The sequence below is a fragment of the Onychomys torridus genome, chromosome 7 (assembly GCF_903995425.1).
Source record: "Onychomys torridus chromosome 7, mOncTor1.1, whole genome shotgun sequence".
NCBI classification, from domain to species: Eukaryota; Metazoa; Chordata; class Mammalia; order Rodentia; family Cricetidae; genus Onychomys; species Onychomys torridus.
The window spans coordinates 95,974,433-95,992,965 of record NC_050449.1 but is presented as its reverse complement, the minus strand read 5'-3'; the positions used below and the strand labels follow the sequence as shown (position 1 = coordinate 95,992,965).

Below are 18,533 nucleotides of genomic sequence, written 5' to 3'. Positions count from 1 at the left end.
AGTGGAGCGCCCAGGTGAGCAGGGACAAGAGGCAAAAGGCCCTGCATAGGGGACACACCACCCAGATGTGAGCGGGCCTTTGAGGAAATCCACTTTTAAGCCCCCATATAGAACTGCACCACTTAGAAATAGTCGACAAGAAGCTTTGTGTTGAGAATTAGGACAGTTTATTGTTTGACCAACATGCTGAGTCTTTTCCACATATTACACAGTTGAATGTAAAGTCAATATGGCCGCTTTACCTTCTGAGCCCATACAGATGGAAATGCCACCCTCTGTGTTCCTCACTTTAAAGAACAGGTGAGGTGAGAAGTCAACACACAATAGACAGGCTGGCCTTCATTGCTATGAGGGCTTCTTGCCTCCTGAAGGGACCATCTGAACTCTTTCTTGCTGCAAGGTTTTTCTGATAATCATACCCTGCAGGTATCAATCAGACAGGGCCTAGAGTCCAAGGAGTTTGCACACCAAAACTGCAAGATTTTGGAATACCGAAGAAGTTGATTTTAAGCAAAAATTAAAAGGGTGCCCTGACTACTGGTGTGTGTGTGTGTGTGTGTGTGTGTGTGTGTGTGTGTGTGTGTGCAAGATAATGCAAGGAGATCTGAGGACCACCCTTTACAGTAAAGGAGCCCAAAATGCACCTATATTCTCGCTAGCTACTAAGGCTGGGAATAACCTTACGTTCTAGCCATGGATTAGAGATGGCTTATGGGACACGAACACAGGATGCCGTCCTGTCTGCACACCCAGGTCAGCAATAGATGCAGAACGCCAACACTGGTTCTGATCATTCCTGGCTTACAGGTGACCTTGTCTGTTTGGGTCCCCCCACCTATGAAACAGGAAGGGTTTGGCTCCCAGTGCTGTGGCAAGGGGACAGTGCCTCCTATTCTTGGGGGAGAGGTAGTTTGGAAACCAGTGAGCATTGAGCCCAAGCTCTTGACACACTCAGACATACTCCCGCTAGCTGGTTCATCATCTTCAGCTAACCTGTCTACCTGCCAGCCTCTCCCCCTTCCATGTGGAGAAGAATGAACTCTACCTGCAGGATGCTGAAACCATACTGTCACACTGGGTACTGAAGGACAGGCACTGGTTAGAGACTCGTTAGCCACTGGGTAACAGGGACTGTGCCCAGCCGTCTACACTCCTACATATCACCCTTGAACCCTTATCTCTGTTGCCTGATGTGGACATGGCTTCTCTGCCCATCTTGGGATATTGCAGAATGTTTAAGGATGGCATCAGGAAGGGAGCAGTGACCGTGACAGCAGCGAGGAGGCTCTAACCACCAAGCATTCTAGCCTCTGACCTCATAGCAATACTACCACTCAGGACACTCATGTCACACCATTTTGGTCTTTTCAGTCTTAGACTGTTTCTGCAATGCTCACAGAAGTTTTGCTGACAACTCTCCTTCAAGACTCCTAAAGAAAAGGAAGAGGGCCATGCCTGTCTTCCAGGCCAGGCCCAAGTGCCCAGGGAGAGGAACTGAATTACTAAGTTGAGATCATGTTCTAAGAAGAATCCTCCACTTTGTCTTCTGACTGATCAGGATTCAGCAAAGACAGGGATACTGAGATAATTTCAGAACCTGACCAGATCCTACCTACAAGTAGGAGGATGGGGGTGGTGGTAGTGAAGAGAAAGCCCCAGGAGCGATAGTTCTGTGCAGGCTGCCTTAATGGCCTTTAGGGAGGAGCTGGACTGAGGAAAAGGCCAGGGCACTACTGGGGTAGGAAAACAATGGAGCAGGACCCTCACTCTCTGAGACAACGAGGTCGGGAGATCTTAAACTTAAGAGGGGGTTTTGTGTACAAGCTTGGAAGGCAGGGCCCCTTAGGCCAGATCAACCAGGATGGTATCCACCATGGTTCCTGCTGTTTCTATCAGCACGCCATGATGCCTTAGATTGTGTGCACAAGAGAAGGGAACAGATTTGCTACTTAGAGTTACAGGAATACAAGAAAGGTTATTCTTCAGTGCCAAGATGAAATTCCATCCTACACTCATTTCCTTGAGACACAGTACAGAGCCCTGTCAGTGGGGCTCTACTAGAGGCTGCCAGTGAAGCCCCTCACTGCCAACCAGACTGCTGTCATCACAGGGCAAGTATGCCTTCATCAAGCAAGCACCACTTATGTGGGGTGCCCACACTGGGGGGACACTGGCCCACAAAGGCATGCACACCTGTGCACACAGGTACATAAAGTAGTGGTGAAGGTAGTTCTGTGGACTAGTTTCGATTGTAGTTGAACACATCTATGCACTATTTTATTGAAGGCAAGACAACCACAAGTTATTTGACAATATTGAGTATTTCTTACTTCAATACACTGCATACTTTTGAACTTCCAAAACTGGAATCACAATGCAAGTTCCAACTTGAGAGCAGGAGCGACAAGAATATACATTGAGCACATGTATATGTGAGGACGTGTGTGTGTGTGTGTGTGTGTGTGTGTGTGTGTGTGTGTGTGTGTGTGTGTATGTGTGGGGTGTATACACAAGTCTATCTCTATGTATAATTATGTACACACATATAAAAGCTAAACACGTGACGTTTCAATTACTCTTGTACATTGGTCCTTGCCTTCTGGAGAGGTACCCAGGAGGATCCTGCTTCCTCTCTTCTTCACCAGAACTGGCCCTGACACTGTCTCCCAGGATGGAGAAGCACGGCAGGCCCACTCACAAAATCAGCCCCTCCATGTAGGCTGCCATTTTGAACTCATTTCTGAGAAGTTCCATAATTCATTCTAACCTCCTGTGGCAGCGTTTGCTCTGCCCATCAGCAGTCTGGAGAAGAGCCAATGCTATGGGGCTGGGATGTTTTGATTAGTCACTGCCCCCGTCTGTCTTTGGGCAGGCCTGGGGCAGTGAGTCTGGGAACATTTAGAATGTGAGTTACTTTGCTTTGAGGAGAGCACTCTGTTGGAGCCTTTGAAGGTCTTTAAGACTAAAGCAGGAATGGGTGGAAATAGCAAGGACAGCTTGCTGGGGGCAGGTTGCAGTGCCCTGGGCAGCCTTCTGGAAACCCCACAGTAGCCCCAAGATGTCTGCAGTGCAGCCACAACACTCCCAAAGGTATTCATAAAAAGATTTCAAATGTACCATGCCAGGGGGTGAAAACACATCAAGGAATCAGCATTTCCATAACAGTACTCAGCAAGTTTAGTAGAGGGTCTGATGACATACTGTTCAGAGTAAAGGCAGACATCCCTCACCTCCCCCAGACAGGCTTCAGCACGAGCCACCCAGCCTCACACACGGAGTTGGTGAGGTGTCAACTGTTGGGCCAGTAGGTTACAACATTTGAGAACCGCACACTGCCTCGCCCTCAGCTGCCAGGAGCACCCCATCCTTCCGGTAACTTCTCACTCTGCTCGTCACTGGGTCGGCACAGAGAACACACGGTTGCCGGTGCTCTCTGTCTCCATGTTTTTTTTCAGGGGAGACGAGGCAGAAGCAGCTGTGGGCCTGCTGCTGCTACAGTTCACAGGCCTTCATTTCCACTCAGGGGCCTGCTAATGGAATGTGTCCCACGCTGCCAAGGAAGGACTGAGCAATGCCTCCCTTGAGGCTGTTTTTGTTAAACTAAAGTCTGATTTGACTGAGGGGAGCCTGGGTGAAGGCCATGTGACCCAGGACCAGAGCCTAATTACTATTATTCAGTTAATTGCTTTTTAATTTACGGGGCTGGGAGGAAGGTAGAGGTGACACACAGTTCCAAGAGAACAGGAAGGAAGAGGTGTGTGGAGAGGATCTCCATAAGTTTACAAATATACAAAACCAAAAACCAAAAAAAAAGCACATCTTTCAAATAAAAATGACTGCTTTTTTTTTTATATCTGGCAAAAACTTGTATACACATGATTTAATTTTTTTTTTTTAAATTTTAACAGTTTTTGGCAATCTTAATAAAGTACAATATATTACAACCAAACCAAAAAATAGTTGTTTAGGTAACAGCTGTTAAGAGTGACGTGGTCCCTGATGCCCAGCCTCCCTCCCCGTGTCCCACCCTACTCCTAGAGAGAGAGAGAGAAAAGAAAGATCCTCCTGTTTGATAACGGCATTTCCCACCCCTTAAGGAAGCTGACCAATAGGAGGTACCACAACTGAGTAGTGTCTAGTGTCGAGGAAGCCGCGTGGGCGCTGTATTAGCAGGAGCAGCCACCCTCGCTGGCCGGGGGCTCCTGGGGCTTGTCCAGCTTGATGTCAATCACTGCGGGAGGCTGGCTAAGGAAGATGACAGTCACCAAGATTCCACTCCATCCCTCCGCAAACCTCCAGACTCAGCTCTTAGTTCAGCGAGAGTGGAGAGGAACTGTCTCTTCCACCCTTCTCTCTTCTACCTCCACCTGCCTCCATCCCCAAACTGTCTACCCAGAGCGACACTTGGGCTGTGACATGACACACAGGCCAGGGAGGGTCTGTCTCAGAAGTCTTCTCCAGAGATTGATGTGCAGGGCTCGAATTCCAGCACCAAGGCTTAGTTTCAAGCCTCCTTAACTGCTGGCCCTACTCCAAAGTGCCCTGCCTGGTAAGGAAGAGTCCCCCTGGCCAGGCTCAGATATAAATGTCCACATCCTACAGTACAGGAGGATGTGGGGATGCCCTGTGGTCCTTATTTCTCAAGGCCTCTACAGTGAAAAGCTGCATCCATGAGCCTACACAGTCTCTTTCTACTGGCACTCTGGGGACTGAGGGCTAAATTACACTTGCCAGAAACACCAGAAGAGTGGGTTCAAGTGCAGGGCAACCTGTTCCCTTCCATCATCTCTGGCTACAAACCAGACTAACTCCTTGAGACTTTAGCTTTGCATCTGGCCAGATCATCTCACTGCTGCTGAGCACCCACAAGTCCTTGGGTGCTCTGCAGCCTCCCTGGTCCTTCCTTGGCTGGACTCTGGTGCTGGCCACATTGTTACACTAAATGGGGGTGATGGGGTGGGGTGGTGATGGGGCTTGCTGCTGGCATTCTAAGGATACTTCTGTGTCCCCTATTCGAGGATAACAGATGAGGTTCTTTGGGAACAGCATACCCTGAAGTTCACACTGTCTCTCTTTGCCTTGGCCGTCAGGAAGCTCACAGCCAGTGTTTTGCCCCTTCTAACAATCACTCAGCACAATATGCATTTTGAGTATGATTTTTTCTACCTTTATTTTTTTCTATATTGTATGTGCACATATAAACATAAGCTTTGCCTTGTTGTATGTGTGTATGTGTGTACACCCATACTTCTGATGTCATGGTGGAGTATTCATAAGTAAATAGGTAGTAGATACTTGCTCTCCTTCCCCCTCCCATCCAGTCCAGCTTTGTCCTCTCCCGTCCCACAGCCCTTCTCCTCCATGCCCTAAATCTCTACAAACACTGCGCAGACTATCTCAATGTTGTTTTCTGCCAGCTGGGTTCTGTGGTAGACCCCACGGATCCCAGTACCCTCCAGTTCCGGGCCTGCACGGTTAGCCCTGGGGAGAGGCCTTACTAGGGTCTCCTCATCTTCCTCAGGTGCTCCTCTGAGCCTGCCCACCCACTCTCTCAGCAGAGTGGCATCCCTAAGCCAGTGACACCCACACCATCACCCGGAGCCCAGGCACAGCGTCTAAGATCTCTTCTACTAGCATTCAGGCCTTCCCACGAGTCTGCCTTGACCTCTGCTCTCCGCCACACATGCAGATTGCAGCAAATCAAAACTGTCCCTTTCTTCAACTGTCTCCATCCTTTCCTTCCTTCTAGAATTACCACTGCACACAACCCTGCGCCATCCAGGTTCCCGCCCTTACCACTGCACACAACCCTGCGCCATCCAGGTTCCCGCCCTTACCACTGCACACAACCCTGCGCCATCCAGGTTCCCGCCCTTACCACTGCACACAACCCTGCGCCATCCAGGTTCCCGCCCTTACCACTGCACACAACCCTGCCCCATCCAGGTTCCCGCCCTTATCACTGCACACAACCCTGCCCCATCCAGATTCCCGCCCTTAACACTGCACACAACCCTGCCCCATCCAGGTTCCCGCCCTTACCACTGCACACAACCCTGCCCCATCCAGGTTCCCGCCCTTTCTCTGCCTGTCAGTGTCGTCATCTAAGCCGGGACTTGTGTCTATGTTACCTCCTTGGAGGAGCCTCTTCAGGCCGCAGTGAACATCTCCTCTGCTCCTGGTGTGAGGCCCAGGAGATGTGTCACCTAACCTCAGCATCAGACTTCAGAGTGGCAAGTAATCCAGACCGGAGGCTGAGGGGTCTGTGTGAAACGCAAGGCTACCTACCCTTCCCACCTAGAGTTTCTTTACTTACTTGTACTGGGGCTCGAACCCAGAGCCTCAGACACATCAAGCATGCACTCAGTCACGAGCTATACCCCCTGCCCAGTTTTGCTTTCAATGAGCAGGTTTTGCTAAATCCTTCTTGCACGGGCTTCTCTACCTTAGTCCTGCTCATACCTTATCCTCGCTGCTACTTTTGTTGTGGTACACTCTCGGAGGGAGGAGGATGCTTGCAGCATCCCTGATCTCTACCCACCAGATGTCAGGCACACCTGATTCCCAGCCCCCTAACTTACCACAACCAAAGTCGTTGGCAGACATTGCTCGAGTCCCCTCATGAGGGAGGCGCTGGAGTCAGTCAGAGCTGAGAAGCACTGGTCTAGCTGGAAGGCTGGCTGCAACTGTAGCATGTCCCATATGGGCATGACCTGACTACTATTTCAAACGAATCTTCTACAGTGCAATCTGAGGCACAAGACTTTTGTACACCACATGGTGTTCTTGGACTGTCTAAAATCTCCCAAGAAACCTGTTAAAAAATACATTTTCCTGGGCTCCACGTCAGTGGATCAGGAGCTGGGTCTACAGGGTGAATTATTAAAAAGTTCTCTGGAACATGTCAATGCATGACACCTGGGAAGTCATTGCTACAGACACTGGATAATTCCAAAAAGGCACTGTTCAGAAGGACTTGTGATGGTGGGCTATTATACATCTGCATGTCCAGGAAGGATGGTGGCCACTAGCAATGCCGGCAACTGAGAGCTTGGATAATGTTGGCACAATCAAGGAACTGAACTTTTTAAAGTGTGTGTGTGTGTGTGTGTGTGTGTGTGTGTGTGTGTGTGTATGTGTGTGTGTGTGTGTGTGAGATATAGGGTCTCTCACTGAATCTGGAGCTAGGCTGGTGGTCAGCAAGCGCCATTGATCCTCCCGTATCTGTTCCCCCACAGTACTGGGGTTACAGTTGTATGTGCCCGTGTCTGGATTTTTACACAAGTGTTGGGGATTCAGATTCAAACTTGTGTTGTCTTCAGGCCTGTGTGGCAAGTGTGCTTTTACCCACTGACCCATCCCCACATCCTGAAACTTAACTTTTATCTTAACTCAATTTTAACTAATTTAAGTGGAAACACTTGTGTAAGACTCTAATATTATAAAGCACACGTTTAAAGGATTTGCTGCACACTTTTGTACATACTAACATTTAATGTTCCTTTTTTGTAATGCTACCTGCCACTGAAATACTGTGGTCAAGGGTCGCTTTTGATTGTAAAGGTGGGGAAGTATGGGTGGACTCCCTTCTCACTAGTCCCCAGAAGAGGTGATTCTCTGCAGAGATGTGATATAGTACTTGGCATGAGCATACCCCATGCCTTTCTGTAGGCAGAACAGAGTGTGGCTGCTCACCCCTCTGAACCCAGTACCAGTGCACAGGCCACACTCAGGAGCCCACGTGTGGCCCATCACTAACCACATCAAGGACCACTGTCTGATGGCTCCTGAGACAGTGATGGGCCCAGATGGCCTGTTACCATCTTGTCTCCAACCACTGAGTCTGCATCTCGGCCTCAGCACTTCTGGTGTTCCCGGATGTTAAAGCTCCTCACTTCTCTATCAGAGGGCCATGGCTACAGAATACAAACATCTGGATTGTGTCACAGCTCTGCAAGTTTACCAGCTGGGAGGGCTGGGGTATGCTCTGCCCTGCGTGCGAGGCTGAAGTGTCCTCTCTCCTTGGGACACATGGTTACTGCCAAGTCACTGCCATTATGGGGCACAGGAACCCTTGTTCCAGAAAGGAGAGTCCTGTGTGTGTGGACCCAGCAAGGAGCTTGTGACCCTATCATTCTGTTGAGAGAGTGAGAGCAGTGGAGTGGATGTGAGAGGCTGTTAGAATGGCCCTGGGGAAGCTTCCTGTGCAAGGTGGAGGTCAACTGCAGCAGCTCTCTGGGGATCTGGAAGCAGGAGACAGAATCTCCACACCCACATATCTATACCCCACCCCCGCCACCAGTCCAGGGAACAAAGCCACATAAGAACCTTCCCCTTATCATCACTGAGTGGCACTTCTGTGTACTTCTTCCTTATGTTGATGCAATCCCAAGCATAAGCCCAAGAACACATCCTCCAAACGTCTGGGTAAGAACCATCAGTAAGCAGATGTGTCAGCCCAACACCCCAGCTGAGCCTGAGTGGCCACTGCTTCCACCTGGTCCCTTCTGGGCTGTCTCTAGGCTGTTCAAGTCTGTTCCAGTCTTGCCTCCTAGGAGGCTCCAGCCATTGGGCACCTGGGGAAGGGTATAGCTGCATCTGCCCGATGGGGGTATCACACAGGGCAAACCAGACACAGCCCAGATTGTTCTGTGTGATCTGTTCAGTACTCTTCCCCTAGAGCTGAGTGAGATGCTGGTACACCAGGATGCCATGCTATGTTGTTGCCCCGAAGTGGGAGCCCATGTGGCCTGATCATTGGTCCAGCATGGATTCCCATGTGGACTATGTTTTGGGATAACATGAAAGAATGGCCACCACTAACCCAGGCAGGTTGGCTTCGCCTTTCGAATGGGCAGGACGGAGGGAGGCTATCTGTTTCTCACGGTGGGCCCAGAAGGGGGCAGCACACATCCTGTCCTCCTGTCCTCCTCCTGACCATGCAGGTGGGGTTCTGCATTTTCTGGTGACTCAAAGGCTCCTCACCTGGCTGGTGATACTGGGGGTGGGGGTCTTTTTCCCAAGGAATGCATCCCAGCTCAGCCATGCAACGAGAGTGGGGAGACCCTGGGGTCTGTTTCTGTTTCCTTATCTGCAAATGAGGTCTTGTGACTGACCAACCAGGTGACACACCTGAGTCTGTCCCCTTGGTGCCCTGTTGACCTCTGAAACACACCGACACTGTTTACCCTTGGGCATTGTTGGGGTACCTGTTCCTTGGGGCTCACCCTTGCAGCAACTGCTAGGGCCTTATTTTCTACTCTGCACCAGGTGCACTGAGCAGGGGAAAGAGACAGGCAAAGCCACATCACCCCTTTGGCTCCTCCCATTAACCTAGACGTTTCCTTGGTTTTCGCTCTCAACAGCCTGAAGGCGCTCTTTGAACCACCTGGGTCACTCTGTGACCCTCAGTGGGTGTCTCCCTCAAACCTCTAGGGATAAGTGGAGGATGCTGGGAAGGCTTGCAGGACGTATCTCATTCTGAAAGATGTAAGCTGGGGTGTGAGTTGTGGTCTCTCCAGCCTTACTCAGGCAGGGCCATCTGACTAGCTTCCAAGAAAGCCTGTTTGTGGGCAATGCAATGCCCTCACCCACCTATGTGTTTCTAATTGCATCCTCTCAGGTGCCCTTTGAGAGACAGCACCCCAGAACAGAGTAGGCGTAGATATAAAGGGAGCCTCAGTGTGGATCCTAACTCCCTAAGTCACGTATGATGTGCTTTAAGGAAACCATTCTACCTCTACGAACCCCAGTTTCAGCATCTGGGTGCCGGCTGGGTTTTCAGTTATGCTGTGGGAGTGCTGTGCAAGCTTCTTCCATAGAGCAGTGGGGAAACGGAGGAAGCCCTGACAAGCCAAAATCAAGTGCTCACTGCATAGAAGCATCCTTGCCTGGGATCTCCAGTGGACTCATGGAACACACATCGTGCTCACCACAAAGCAGGACAGAGCCACTGTGTCTCCTCCCCTTCCCCACCACGGCAGCACTGCCCTTGCCTCTCTCTTCACTGCTGGGCAAGAGGAGGCAGCCTTGGTCAGAGCTGGGTGGGGCTCCAAGGCCGTGGAGCCCACCCTGCGGCTGAACAGAGGTGGCCTGGCTATCTGTATGAGTTCAGGGAAGGCTGGACTGGAGGCCAGGGAGTGTCTGTCTCCTCTACTGAAACCCCAAGGGAAGCACGGACTTCACTCACGTATTAAAGGAAAAGGATACTTCCTTCTTTGCTCTTCTCCTGGACGTTCTCCATGCCGGGCAGAGCCGATGCCACACGTCGGAAGAGCTGCAGGCAGGAGAGGCAGGGTCAGCCCCCCCCCCCCCCCAATTCCCCTCCTTCCCTTCCTTGCTCTCCTCCTGCACTGCTCTCCTCCTGTGTATAGATCTTAGGCATTAATTGCCTGTCTGCCCACTGACTGTGCCCTGGAGCGCAGGCTGGTTCTGAGTCCTTTGCTGTCACCATAGCCCCTCACAATGCTGGTCCTGGAGGGTCTCAGGGTGTTTGCAGGAAGAGGAAGCAGGGCTACGGAGACAGCCTACTCAATAAAGTGCTTGCCACACAAGCCTGAGCCCCCAACTTCAATCCTCAGAATCCACCTTAAAAGCTGGGTATCAGCTGGGCGGCGGTGGTACATGCACGCCTTTAATCCCAGCACTCGGGAGGCAGAGCCAGGCGGATCTCTGTGAGTTTGAGGCCAGCCTGGTCTACAGAGTGAGATCCAGGACAGGCAATAAAACTACACAGAGAAACCCTCTCTCGAAACCCACCCTCCAAAAAAAGCTGGGTATAGTGGCACACACTTGTAAGCCCAGTGATGGGATGGCAGACAGGTCGGTTTCCAAGCACTCACTCGCCAGCCAGCCTAGCTGAACTGGTGCACTCCAGATAAAACCAAAGACCCTGTCTCAAAACACAATGTAGACGACACCTGAGGAATGACATCAGTTCACCTGTGGCCTGCGCAGGAAAACACGCGCATGCCCACACGCATAGCAAAACTGTGGCTTCTCCCACAGGCAGGCTGGCCACAGGCAGTCAGTAGGGGACATGATGGTGGCTGCAAAGGACCTACCTGCCCTAGCACAGGAATCATCCAGGCCTCAGGGAGCAGGCCCTTCCATAGAATTCCGTCTATTACCCTCACACGGGGACTAGGTGTAGAAAACCAGTTTCTGACTGGACTTCAGACAGATGACTCTCCCCAGGGACACTGGGGCAGCCAGATGTTGGGAGCCAGAGCCTCAGCCACAGCGAGGGATGTGAGAATGCCACCATGACACTGTGGGTTTGTGTGGATGTGCGTGTATGTGTGTGTGTGTGTGTGTGTGTGTGTGTGTGTGTGTGTGCGCATGTGGTATGTGTGGTGTGCATGATTTTGTTGGTAGAGTGTGTGTGGAAAGTGTGTGCGTTATTGTGACTGTCATGTTTCTGTGTGTATATGAGAAAGTGACCACGGCAGAAGCAAACACGTGGAGTGTGGGTTTATGTGTGAGTCTACCAAAGTAAATGTGCATGAGAGCAGGAGGAGACATCAGGGGACCTGGAAGGTGGAGGCTGCCAGGGATAATAACATCTTGAAAGTAAGAAGTACAGGCAGAAGCCCAGAGCACAGAAGATTCTGGACTGGTCTGGATGTCTGGGTCTCCCCCATGTTCATATGTTAAAACCTGATTCCCAGCAGAAAGGTATAATAAGAAGGTGTTGCCTTAAGGGATCCTCCTGACTGGGACCTTTACAAGAAGGCTGAGGGAGCCTGTGAGTTCCTTTCATGTGAGAAAACAGCCAGAGGCATCAAACATCTGTGTGGGGGCCATACGCAAGACACTAAATCTGCTAAATCCACCAGCATCTTCAACTTTGCTTCTCAGCCTTCAGAGCAGGGAGAAATGATTTTCTATCATCTATAAGCTACATAGCCTGTGGTGATCTGTGGTAGGGGCTAAATGGCCATATTTAACTCCTGCTCAAACCCTTGCCCACATGCCAGATCATTCCAGGATGGGAAAAGGGACCAGCTGCTCCTTGACCCAGAGGCCTGGGCAGATGCTACCTGCTCTATGGGTGTCCAATGCTGTCCTCTGCCTCCATGTCCCATGATATCACTGGACCCAATGAGCAGCACCTCATACTCCCTCTCCTCCTCCGAGACCCCCAAGGGCAACATCTGATACTCATGGACGTCAGGAAGGGGCTGGGATGAACAGAGCTGCTGAGAGCCTTCCAATTGGGCACTGGGTTCCAGATGCTGTGGGTCTCCCTAATGCGGCTGTAAGTGCCCTCCTACTCTGTCACCCCTTTTATCTGAGGCCACCAGCACTATCAACATGGAATGAACCATCACTGTCTCCCAAAGGTCAACTGGTGCCCAGGTTTGCCTAGTGTTCCTGGGAAATCTAGGGTCCCGGTAGATACCACATCAAGCCAGCCCTCTGCTCCCGCCAGCCCCACCTGGGACACCCTTCTGCCTTGCCACCTTGCCCTCCTCATGCTCCTAAATAGGGGTTCTCACCTTGTTTGAGCCATGGACCCCTTTCACAATCTGCTGAAGCCTGTGGACTTCTTTTCACCCATAAAGTCAGTTATGGAGATGGTAAAGGAAACTGATACATCTGTGCAGTGATACATCTGTGCGGTGATACAGTGTGTACCCTAATAAACTTGCCTGAGGATCAGAGGACAGAGCCAGCCACTAAATTAGACAGAAGTCAGGCAGTGGCAGCATACACCTTTAATCCTAGCACTTCGGAGGAAGAGCTATGTCTAGATCTCTGTGAGTTCAAGACCATCCTGGGCTACATGAGATCGATCCGGGCTAGGAGAGAAAATAGAGCCAGGCAGTGGTGGCTCACACTTTTAATCCCAGCACTTGAGATCTCATGCCTTTGCTTGGGGAGCACACATGCCTTTAATCCCAGGAAGTAATATGGCAGAGCAGAGGAAGTTATATAAGGCCTGAGGAAACAGGAACTCACTCTCTTTAGGCTGAGGATTTTGTAGCAGTAAGAACCAGAACTAGTGGCCGCCAGCTCTGCTTCTCTGATCTTTCAGTTTTCACCCTGATATCTGGCTCTGGGTTGTTTTGTTTGTTTGTTTGTTTGTTTAATTAAAAGACCATCTAAGATTCAAACAACAGTTCTGAATGAAACTTCCCGAATATTTAAGGATCTATTCCATGGTGGCATCTGTGTCTCCTTTTGGACACATTAGACAGCAGATCAGCTCAGCTAGTGGGATGCTGAGGTCCACATGTGTGTAAAGTGCAGGTGTGTACAGATGCCTGTCACACCATGAAGCAACTAGAAGACACCTGTGGTTTCTGTCAGGGAGAGTCACTGCAGTCACCACTAATGCTGAGTCTGGCTGTCTTCATCCATCACCGAGCACCAGACTACAGATGAGTGAGTAGTCATAATACAGGTGGTATTTTCTTATGCCCGGGTCGCCTGAGCAGTTAAACTCTGCTGGTGAACTACTTGGGTTCTGTGGATCCTGGATAAACATGACTGCTCCAGCCCCAGTTCTACCTCTTCTCCCTCCTGTGATCCCCAACTGCCATGGGAACCTCTTTGCTCCATTGCTGAGTTGTCATTCATGGCCCCGAGTTCTTGCTACGTACAAGACATAACCCCAACACGTTAATCAGACTAAATACCTTGCGTTCTCTTTGAAGTGAAGTGAGATGCTAGGAACCACAGCTTCCCAGCCAGGTGGAAGTCCATGCTGGCCCCTCATCCACACATGCTGCTACAGGGACCCACATCTGATCACAGCTGTGGAGACTAGTGACTGACAGAATCTGCATGGCTCCCAAGCTGAGTGTTCGTTCCGTCCATATCCCCTGCTTTATCAGCCTTGGAGGTTAGTGCCATTCCTTAACTGCTCAGAATAACAGGTTTATGTGCTGGCTGGCTGCCTTAACCTAGTCACTAGCCAACTCAGGGCAAGGAATGTCCCAGGTGAGGGCTTCTAGACCTGAGCAAATCAGGGCCCTCACCAGCGTGTCCTCACCTGCTTCACGTTGTAGCCAGTCTTCGCGCTGGTCTCGATGAACATAACGCTCAGTTCTTTGGCCCGCTGCTCCCCTTCCTCGATGGTTATCTGCCTGGAAATGAAGGGAGAGGGGAAGATCAGGTGGCACATATGAAAGAGGCAACCTGAGACAAAGGACTGTGGTCGGGCAGAAGGAGCCTGCCAGGCCCCTTGGTCAGCCCTGAAGACAGGCTCCTTGCCCAGGAGTCCCTGCTAGAATGCCAGCCATAGCCTGACTAGTCAGAAATGGTACCTGAGCACAGAGGACCCCAGCCCCTTTCCACATTTCTTCCATGTCTCCTGACCTAGGGAGCAAGGCTACCCCCCACCTTTTAAGGAAGTGTCACATGTAGCCCAGGCCGGCCTTGAATTTGTGATGGAGCAAAGAACAGCACTGCACTTCTGATCCTACCGTGTCTACCTCCCTCCTACCGGGACTGTAGGCACATTCCACCGAGCCTGGTTTTATGAGTGCTGGAGACTGAACCCAGGGCTTCACGCATGGAAGACAAGCACTCTACATCTGAGCCACACCCCCACTGCCTTTCTCGGTAGCCATTAGAACTGGAGCTCCTAGACACACACAGCCTTTCTTGGGAGGAATCATCAGTCCCCTTTTCCGAATGCAAACACCAAGATTAAAAGTCACCCCCAGCAGGCCCACACTGCTCTACAGAGGAGCCCATTTCCCTCTGCTCTGGACAGGGCTCTCATTTCTAACTCAGATTATTTCTTAAATGGCAGGGATCCTGTGAGAAGTCCACGTGCTTCATTAGAAATTGTGACACGTGGCCGTATCTGTCCAAGTCAGCACAGAGTTCTGAGAGTGGACACACATGGAGAGGATACCTTGGTGAGCAGGGACACTGGAGGGTAGCTCTGGAGAAGCCTGTTCAGGTAACACTCCATGCCCAGACACAGGATGAGCCAGAATGCACAGACTAGGGACAAGTTCTGTGTTCTGCTGACATCCCACAGACTCATACCCACAAATTAATGCAGGGCCTTCACAGGGACAGGAGCTCCAGCCCAGGGGGCCACTGCATCAGAGCTCTATTTTGGGACCATAATGGGGACATGTGTGCAGACGGGTCCCCGCCCTGCCTGTGCTGGGCTGAGGAAGATAGGGCTTTGAGATGAGAAGCTTGCAGTGTGTGGAGTCTACAGGTAGGCCAGGGTTCCTGTGTGTGGAGGCAAGCTTTGCTGTTCCTGTCATCTCAAACTTCCTAGGCAGAACAGCCACAGAGAGGTGAGGAAGCATGGTCCTGCTAGCCTCGGTCCCTCCATGTTCTGGTGCATACCTCTTGTCAGCCAGATCCGTCTTGTTGCCCACAAGCATGATGATCACGTCACTGCCCCGCTCTGTCCTGACATCATCAATCCACTTTGAAGTCTGCTGGAAGGAGTTGAGGTCTGGAGGCAGGAAGTGGGGGCCGAGTGAGAAAGAGAGGCCCCAGAGGCAAACGCGTACCTAGACACCGAATCCAAGCTCCACACAACAGTTAGGCTGGGGCCGTACAGGGAGGGAAGTGAGGCCTGCCCTGTGATCCTCAGCCAGCACTGCTCAGCTACCCCAGGGAAAGAAGTCACCATACCTGGGAAGCTAGGCTGTCACAATTTCTACATGGAACTCTAGAGGCCGTGCAAGATCAGAGCTGCTTTGAGGCTCACAGCAGAGGGAGGAAAGGAAGGCTTTGGGAGGAGACCGTGGCCCCAAGGAAATGCTGTCCCACCAAAGGGATACTCAAGGGAGTCTGAGGAAGGCCAGGCTGGCTTGGGATGAGAACCTGCAACCCTGCAGGGAAAGGTGGATGGAAGGCCACCCTAAAGCACATGAATCTAGAAGCAAGTCATCTATAGGCAGCAGCATCTCCCTCAGAAGGGTGACACCCAAGCTGTGTTTCTCTAGATGGTCTTGAGTAGCTAGGCTCTGCCTAAGGTTTGCCCCAACCTCTGGGCCCCCACTGAGTCTGTGAAGCCCTCTCAAGACCCATGTGGCCAGAAGGGCTGCCTCCAGGGATCCCTGGGGAGAGCTGACATATATGTTAGCCAGGGCCATGGAAGGCACAGAGGGTTAACCTTGTGAGCACCTGTCTACCTGCCCACTCAGGACCCTGTCTTGTTCAGCCAGGTCTGTCGCAGGCGTCTGAAGGACAGTGAATCCCACTAGTGGTCCAAGATAAGTCACTACCCCACACTGAGCACATACCTATATACACATTCACACACAGACACAGACACACACACACACACACATACACACACACACACACACACACACACACACACACACACACACACACACACGTCTGGTCAGGGTCACACTGGACCCCAAGAGCTCCCTCATTCCAACACAGACCCCTACTCACTAGTGATGTCATACACCACCACAGCCACCGTGGAGTCCCGGATGTAGCTGGGGATGAGGCTGCGGAACCTCTCTTGCCCGGCTGTGTCCCAGAGCTGCAGTCTAACCTAAGTGTCAAGACAGAGGCATCAGTGGGGCAGTGGAGCCCTCCTGGTAGAGGGAGTGGGAGGCCCAGACCCCATGATGCTGGCACTGCCAAGTCCATCCCCATCTTGGCAGAGACTTCCAAGAGTGCCCAATTAGGGGTTCTAGGGGATAAACCCAACAATGCCCCCTTTGTCCTCCCAGACTGGAGACCAGGAACTCACCGTGCGGTCTTCCAAGTACATGGTTTTTGACAAGAAGTCAATCCCGATGGTTGCCTATGAAAGAACAGCACAGGGAAGTCAAAATGGAAAAAACTCATACTAAGGGGCCAAACGCCCAGAGACCCCAGGAAGTGGCAGAGACAGCAGAGAGGACACCCAAGCCAAGTCCTTTCACACCCTTCTTCGAGGAGAGAGCCTGAGCAAACCATGGGTGACAATGGTTTTTGTTTCTGTTTTTAGAGAGGAGTATTCTATGCAGAGAGAGGGAGAAAAAGCCTTCAGGAAGGGTGAGAGAGCATCATGGGGCATGGAAGAGAGGCTCCCCAGGAACAGCCCACCAAGTAGAGCCCCCACTGCCTCCAGCTCCCCCAGCCTCTACCTTGGACTTGGGTTCACCACTGCTCTTGGGAGGGCTTTTGAGGGGGTGGAGGGTGGAACTGCATGGGACCAGAGAACAGTATGCCCTGCCTCGGGTGGTACTGTGCACCACCCACAATAATGTCTTATTAGAAAACCCAGTGAGCTCTTGGCTTCTCATACTGCCAAGTCAAGAGCTGCCACCCACACCCTGTGCCACCCAGGTGCCTCTTTTGTCCTGGAAGGCAACCCCACCTCTCTGGTCCTTACCCGCACCCTGTGCCTGTAAGTGGGGTGCTAAGATACTGTCAATGTACAATGGAGCAGACACCACTAAGTAGTAAGGAAGTTTCAGCAGTGTGCTCCAGCCTGTGCCTAGAGTCACCTCATAAAATATACACAGCTTTGGAGGAACCTTCACCCAGTGAAGGCTCAGTATAAAGCACTGTGTGTGGTGAGATCCCAACTTGATTGAATGAAGTGGATAGATGGTCTCATATTTTCTCAGACGCTGAGATGAAGAGAGTATGTTGTGCTCTGGTATCTGAATAAATAGTTGCATCTTGGGCGATTTTTGCTTTCTCTACTACATATTTTAATATTTTCTATAACAAAGTTATAGTTAAGAATTCAGAAGAGAAAAATCCTTGAGACAGCCGTGCAATCCCAGCACTTTCGAGGTAGAGGAACATGAGTGTGAAGTGAACCTGAGCTACACGGTCAATCTTTTTTTTTTTTAAAGATTTATTTATTTATTATGTATACAGTGTTCTGCCTGCATGTATGTCTGCATGCCAGAAGATGGCACCAGATCACATTACAGATGGTTGTGAGCCACCATGTGGCTGCTGGAATTGAACCCAGGACCTCTGGAAGAGCAGTCCCAGTGCTCTTAACTGCTGAGCCATCTCTCCAGTCCCCTATACAGTGAATCTTTATTTAAAAACCTTTGAAAGAAAGGTTTTCATCATTTGAAAATCTGCAGTGAATACAAAAGACACACCAAAGGGAGACTTCATTATAAACACAGAGATCTCTGCCAACTTGATTTAGAATCACCGAGGAGACACACCTTTGGGCTGTCTGCGAGGGCATTTCCAAGAGAAGTTTGCCTGAGCAGGGGAAGACCTGCCCTAAATGTGAGCAGCACCCATGGGCTGAGGTCCCACACTGAACAAAAAGGAGAGATTGAGAGGAAGCACAGCAAGCGCCTTTCCTCCCCTCCCACCTCCTCTCTCTTCTTCACTGAGTTAGGGGTGTGTGTGTGTGTGTGTGTGTGTGTGTGTGTGTGTGTGTGTGTGTATGCCAACTTGATACAAACTAGAGATCTAGAGTCACCTGGGAAGAGCAAATCTCACTTGGCTCCACCAGATTAGTCCGGCCGTGGACAAGTCAGTGGGGACATTTTTTTGACTAATGGCTGATGTGGGAAAGCCCAGCCCACTGTAGGTGGGACCATCCTGAGCACGTGCTCCTAGGG

General features: G+C 51.0%; 1 protein-coding gene across 2 annotated transcripts in view; it reads right to left on the bottom strand.

Annotated features, from left to right (window-relative positions):
• Window positions 1-3,857: 3,857 nt before the first annotated feature.
• Rab6b (RAB6B, member RAS oncogene family) overlaps window positions 3,858-18,533 on the bottom strand; it is a 60,199-nt gene continuing 45,523 nt past the window's right edge. For both annotated transcript variants that reach the window (XM_036192350.1, XM_036192351.1), the window contains exons 3-8: window positions 16,697-16,750; window positions 16,390-16,495; window positions 15,322-15,433; window positions 14,000-14,093; window positions 10,210-10,276; window positions 3,858-4,231 (exon numbers count right to left, since the gene is read on the bottom strand). In XM_036192350.1, coding sequence (XP_036048243.1) covers window positions 4,167-4,231; window positions 10,210-10,276; window positions 14,000-14,093; window positions 15,322-15,433; window positions 16,390-16,495; window positions 16,697-16,750 — 498 coding nt within the window. In that variant the 3' untranslated portion in view covers window positions 3,858-4,166. The remainder of the gene's footprint in view (window positions 4,232-10,209; window positions 10,277-13,999; window positions 14,094-15,321; window positions 15,434-16,389; window positions 16,496-16,696; window positions 16,751-18,533) is intronic.